The sequence below is a fragment of the Lathyrus oleraceus genome, chromosome 3, assembly GCF_024323335.1.
Source record: "Lathyrus oleraceus cultivar Zhongwan6 chromosome 3, CAAS_Psat_ZW6_1.0, whole genome shotgun sequence".
NCBI lineage: Eukaryota > Viridiplantae > Streptophyta > Magnoliopsida > Fabales > Fabaceae > Lathyrus > Lathyrus oleraceus.
This window is the reverse complement of record NC_066581.1, coordinates 307087074-307093727: the sequence shown is the minus strand read 5'-3', so window position 1 is coordinate 307093727 and position 6654 is coordinate 307087074. Positions and strand designations below refer to the sequence as shown.

The window sequence follows — 6654 nt, the reverse complement described above, 5'->3', positions numbered from 1 at the left end:
AAATTCCAGTAGGATTTTGATACGAAAACAATTGGACCCCAAAAAGCGCAACAAAGATCAATCTTCATAATGTCAATTCTCAATCTTGATTAAAATCAAATTTAATTAAATCTTAATTTGGTATAAATATGAATTCCAATCTCTCTAGAAAGGGATTTTGCTCTCGAAGATTATTGAACCTCATTTCTATGTGCTTGCTTCGTCCATGTGCTATCGGATTCTTCGCCAGATTGATAGCAAACATGTTGTCGATCTTCATGGTAATCGCTCCACGATTCTTTCCTGTAATCTCTTCGACCAGATTCACCATCCATGTTGCTTGACATGCACAAAGAGAAACAATTATGTATTATGTTTCACATGATGATAGTGCCACAACTGGTTCCTTTCACGAACTCCAAGCAACTGATGAACCATCTAACATAAACACGTAGCCCGTTATGGATTTTCTATCTTCAACATCACTACACCAACTTGAATCGGTATAATCCACTAGTTTGCACTCTTTCCTTCATCAGCTGCAGGAAACAAAATGCCATAGTCGAGAGTTTCTTTCAAATACCTTAGTATCCTCTTCGTCACTGCTAGATGTGATACCTTTGACTTCTGCATGAATCTGCTTACCATACCCACATTGTATGCTAGATCAAGCTTTGTTTGACAAATGTATCGAAGTGATCCAATGGATCTTTTGTATTGCGTTGGATCGATATCCTTTTCATATGTGTCTTTCGACAATTGCAATCTAGGCTCAGTTGGAGTCGAAGTTGGATTGCAATCTTACATCTCAAATCTCTATCAAAAATACTGTTTTAACACAAAGAATTACAATTCAACACAAGAATACTGTTGCAGTAGTAGAAATTCTTAGATTAAAAAATAAATTAGTTATTGTCTTTACATCGAAACCATGCTACAATTCAAACACAATTAAGAAATTTGGATGGTTTTGTGATTTAGTACCTCCGTTTTAAAATGATTGTTATTTAAAGTTTTTACACACCTTAAAAAGTGCAATAAGATGTTATATGATAAGATGTTACTCCACTTTTATCAAATTAGTCATAGTAATATGTTAGAAGTAGCGTAAAAAAGTAATTAAATAACGTAATTGAAAAAATAAAAACTATTTCTACTTTTGAAAAATAAGAATAACAATTATTTTAAAATAAATTTTATTTATTAAGACAACAATCATTTTAAAATAGAAGGAATATAAATGAACAATACTAGACCGGACATCAAAAATAATTCGAAAGAATTTGCTTAAGAATTCACACCCAAAAAATTGAAGGGATAATATGCTCGTAGGTCACACTAATTTGCTCTTTTTCCTATCACTCGCGCATGCTAATGCAATAGTAATAGACCCCAATAATGATTATGGTTCCATGCTTAATTAGTAGAAAAAAAAACTCTTCCAAATTAAGGCCAGAGTGGGTTTGTTCAAATTTTGATGCACAATGTTCCACTTTCCCATCATCTTGCACTGTACGTGCTCATTGTGTTTCCACAAAAGTAAACCAAAAGTTGGGAATGTGGGATCAAACATTATTTTACTAAAACTATTTGAATTCATTACCTAGCTATGACAAACTTCATGGAGTAGTAAACAACATTTTGCTTAAAGTATAAAAAAAATCAATAAATTCTTAACCTATAAGTGATGGTAATTGGAAACCATATAGGTGACTCATCTAGATATTACACTACTGTCTTGCACGTAGACATCATGTTCTTAAGGTAGCGTGAACGTAAACCAACAAACTTCATTGCATCAAACATTATTTCTCATGATTAAAGTGTGACATAATTAATTTCACTTTTCAAATTGGAATAAGAACAGTGATTTTTTTTTAGTACTAGTACGGTACTTACATTGTTGGAAGTGGAACATGGCATGATTGGCATCATATGTTGGCATTTGGAAAAGTTGTTAGTTGGTGCTGCTTTTAAGGACATCTCTTGATGCGCTTTCATGATGTTCAAGAACCCTATTTCATAACGTTGTATGCCACTCCTACACCTTTTTATTTCCCATTTACTTCACATCCAACCATTATTAAATTTCTTTATTTATCCACTCAGAAAAAGAAACTTTTTTATTTCAACTTTTTTTTCTAGCTCATATTAACATTTTGTGAATTAGAAATATTAGTATTGGAGTATTAGATTAAAAGTGAGAAACATGAATATGAATAGAAGAAGTAGCTTATAATAAATACTTGTATATGATAACAGCTTATACTACAAACTTTAAATTAAGCTCTTTATGGGATCAATGTAGTATTACATCTTTATTCACACCTTTGGTGAGGAACATTTTACTAAGGGAACAAAAATACCAGTCTTGAGTTTAAAATTGTAAGTAAAGCAAAATAAGTGCTTTTTTCACTTTACCTTTTTCTGTGCTGCATTATTCTTGGTTGTGGATCTTATATTTTTATCAATGCCATAGCTGTATTCCTTTCTTTTTCAAGTTTGTTTCCATATATAAAATGGAAAGAGTAAAAGCAAGTTTTTCATTAAAAAAAAAGATTAATGAAATTCAGAAAATGCTAAGTATGATTAAAATATAATATTATTATACCAGCACTCTAACTGGTGAAGAAAAATCCAGTAATACAACATGAGATAAACAAAAAAAGATTCAACAACTTAAAAATGAAAATTGACTTAATTGAATGTATAATCACTTTTTTTCAAACTGGATTCTACTTCACCAGATACTTCTTCCACTACTATGTGCTGTGTTTGTTTGTTTTCTCTCAAAATTCATTCTAATAACTCCTCTTGTCCTTCTGAAGGGCACTGAATCAACTCTAATATGTTTATAACCTCACTCATATCAGGCCTATTTGATGGAACTTGTGATGCACAAATCAATCCCAGTTTTACCACAGGAATCGCTTCTTCTGCAGCAAAATTGCCTAAAAGCTTTTCATCAACACATTCTTCAACTTTTCCTTCTTCCAATGCACCTCTAACCATGTCACATAGAACCACCACATCATCTTCCATGTACTCCACAGGCTTTTTACCTGTTACTATCTCCAAAATAAGGATTCCGAATCCGTACACGTCGCATTTCTCGGTTATCTTAACCGTGCGGCAAGCGAACTCGGGAGCCATGTATCCGAGCGCGCTTTGGATTTTGCTGCTTAATACGCAATGGTCTAGCATTGGTAAGAGCTTCACCAAGCCGAAGTCGCCTATCTTTGGTTCGTCTGAGACGTCGAAGAGGACGTTGGTTGATTTGAGATTATAGTGGATTACGTTCGACTCGTGTAAATGCGCTAGCCCTTTTGCCATGCCGAGTATAATCTTGAACCTTTGTCGCCATGATAAGACGTTTTTGGTTTTATCGCCGTGTAGAAGGTTATGCAGACTACCGCTTGATTGGAACTTGTAGATGAGGAGCTGCAGCGACGAAGTCCAGTAATAGCCTTCAAGTGCTAGAAGATTATCGTGCCGAATCTTCCCGAACCTTTTCACTTCCTTCTCGAATTCTTCTTGAGACTTGATCAAACTCGAGACTGTAAGCTTTTTGATCGCAACAGCGTGCCCGTCTCGTAGAAACGTGCGGTAAACAACTCCGAATCCACCACGGCCTATTTCACTGTCTTTATTAAGGAGATTGTGAGCTCCGTCAGCAAAGTCTGCATCACCGGAAAACATCACAAGCTTCCCGTAGTTTGGATCATTTGCCGGTGAGTTGCTATAGTCATCGCCACCGGAGAAAGCAAACGGAGCAGCCGAACGTTCCATTGAAGAACGGGCGCGCATGTTTAGGAAAGTGATAGCGACAACACCAACGGCAATTAAACCAGCTGCACCAATAGCAATAAGAGCAGAAATACTGAGTATGATCTTGTGCCGGTGATATTTCGAGGAAATGCTGGAGTTTGAAGCAGAGGAATTCGGATTCAAGACAATCGGTTTGGGATGAACCGATGGACAGGAGTGGTTGACAACAGAACCACACAGCAAGTTCCCGGTTACAGATGAGGATGAGATGGTGTTGAAGAAACCGCCGACCGGTAACTCACCCTTAAGGTGGTTGTAGGATACATTAAACGATAAAAGATTCGAAAGATTCGTTAACTCCTTCGGTAAACTTCCAGAGAGTTTGTTCCACGACAAATCTACATGCCGAAGATTCGTTAGGTTGGCAATGCCCTTAGGAATTGAACCAGTAAGCTTGTTGTGAGAAAGAACCCTGCAAAATTCAAATGAAACCGTCGACTTTATTTCATCTTTCGTAATAAAAATACCTTATACATAAGCACTTAATTAAACTGTTTTTCGAAACAGAACCTTAAATCCTAAGGAGATAACAATCAGATTAAGTTGTAAAGAACAAAACATGAAAGTAAGAGACAACTATGCTATGAAATTAGAGAACTTACAAAGATGTTAGAGCCGAACACTTCGCGATTCGATCTGGAATCCTCCCACCGAGGAAATTCTTCTGTAGCCTCAACTCATTAAGGAAAACCGCACCTTCGATTTCAAACGGAATGCTTCCATTAAGTTTATTATCACTCAAATCAACAATGTATAAAGATTTGAGTTCACCGATACCAACCGGAACGGAACCGTAGAAACTGTTCGAAGACATATTCAATAGTTTCAGGCTACGAAGTCCGCCGATACCAGACGGAATTCCACCAGAAAATCCATTGGTAGACAAATCCAAAACCTCGAGACCGTGATAGTTACCCTTCGTAAAAATCCACGAAGGAAGATAACCATCTAAATTATTGTGACTGATATCGAAAGCCAAAAGATTAGTACAGTTTATCATCGAATCGGGCAAGTTTCCTGTTAACTGATTCCTAGAAAAATTCAACCTTTGCAACATTTCTAGTTTCCCTAATGACTTCGGAATCCAACCCGAAAATCTATTCGAAGAAAGATCCAAATTTTCGAGACCTTTCATCTCGCCAATCCAATCAGGAATGTTACCAGTGAATGAGTTTTCTTGCAAACTGATAGAATTACATGAATTGAGTCTTTGCATTGATTGAGGAATTCCACCAGAGAGAAAATTACCACTCAAATCAAGTGATTTCAAACCTATGCAACCACCAATCTCCTCGGGAATTCGACCGCTAAATCGGTTTTTCCTCAAACTCAATTCTCTCAAACCATAAAGATTTTGAATCCCCTCAAGAACAATCTCTCCCTCAAGCAAGTTATTTGAAACATCAAATGATTGTAAACCTCTCAAAAACCACACCCCAGATGGCAATTTTCCATACATTTGATTAGAAGAAAAGTTAACATTTGTCAAAGATGAGCAACTACTAAGAGAATCAGGAACATTACCTGTGAGATTATTCTTAGCAAAGTTAACATTTTTCAAAGATCCACATTGTTGGAAAAACTCCTCAGGAACTGACCCTTGAAGATTGTTATCACTGAAATCAACAGCTTCTAAACTTCCAAGTTTTGGAAGATCGGGGTTTATGAAACCTGTGAAATTGTTACCAGAAAGTGATAAAATTTGAAGATACTGTAATCTTAATAACCCTCTATCAATGTGTCCTGAAAGAGAGAAACCATCAAGAACAAGAGAATTGACTCTATTGTTTGAAGAATCACATTTCACACCTTCCCAATTGCATGGTGTGTAATCATCATCATTCCATGAAGAGAGTTTGTGATTAGGGTCTTGTAAACCAGCTTTAAACACAATTAAGCCCAATATATCATCATTGAAAACAGGATCATCAACAGAAAACACTTGAATTGTAACTGAAGTAGTAAAAAGTGTGAAAAACAACAGATTCATCATAGAATGAAACATGTCTATGAACTTCAAAAGGAATGGTTTTTCTTCATGAATTTTGATAAAGGTTTAACCTTTAGCAATAACTGGTAAGAGGAGAAGTTTCTTCTGAAGATGGAAATATCCAAAACTCAATGGATATAAACAAAAAGAGAAGAGAAGAAAGAAACAAAAGAAAAAGGATTAGACAAAAACCATGTGAGAATGAAGAGAATGAAGGAAGAAAAAAACAAAGTAAAGTGAGTTGAAGAAAATCACTTTTTTCAGCTTTTTTCACTGTTGAGAATTTTCAATATCCCTTCCATTCAAAGATGAATGAAAGCATGTTCACACTAAGAAGTTAGTAGAACAAGGAAATTTTATATTAATGGAATGATAAAAATTTGATTTTTATTTTTTTCAGCTAAAAAAATGATTTTTTTTAATGTGGATTTTGATTTGCATAGAAAGCGGCGAAAGGGACGCAAGAGTAAAGAGATTAAAAAGAAAAAACATTGGTGGGTGGAAGCATTGGGAGTTGAGAAGCCATTAATAGTGTGTGTGAGAGAGAAAGAGAGAGAAAAGAACATAAAATAATTGTGTTTGAATAAATGAATGATTCAATGCTTCTTTTATGCCTTATGGTTGGTTAGTGTCAGAGAGAGTAAAGTGAAGCATTTAAAGCTTCTAACATCAAAGACAGAGAAAGAGTGTGTTTGTGTTTATGTGCCATGTGTGTTTCTAGCACAATAGAAGCTTTTTTATTTATCATTATTTTTTTTTACAAATTTGAGGTATTCTTGTTTTCTAGTCTTGTAGAGGCAATATGACTATAGGAGTAATATTAAACATGATTATGATGTTTAAAATGACATGTGGTA

General features: G+C 35.2%; 1 protein-coding gene across 1 annotated transcript; it reads right to left on the bottom strand.

Annotated features, from left to right (window-relative positions):
* Positions 1-2563: 2563 nt before the first annotated feature.
* LOC127127299 (leucine-rich repeat receptor-like protein kinase PXC2) lies at positions 2564-6420 on the bottom strand. Its single transcript, XM_051056448.1, has 2 exons — positions 4410-6420; positions 2564-4219 (listed from the first exon to the last, which is right to left on the bottom strand). Exons 1-2 carry the CDS (start codon positions 5810-5812, stop codon positions 2776-2778), a joined length of 2847 nt encoding a protein of 948 aa, XP_050912405.1. The 5' UTR covers positions 5813-6420; the 3' UTR covers positions 2564-2775.
* Positions 6421-6654: the final 234 nt, after the last annotated feature.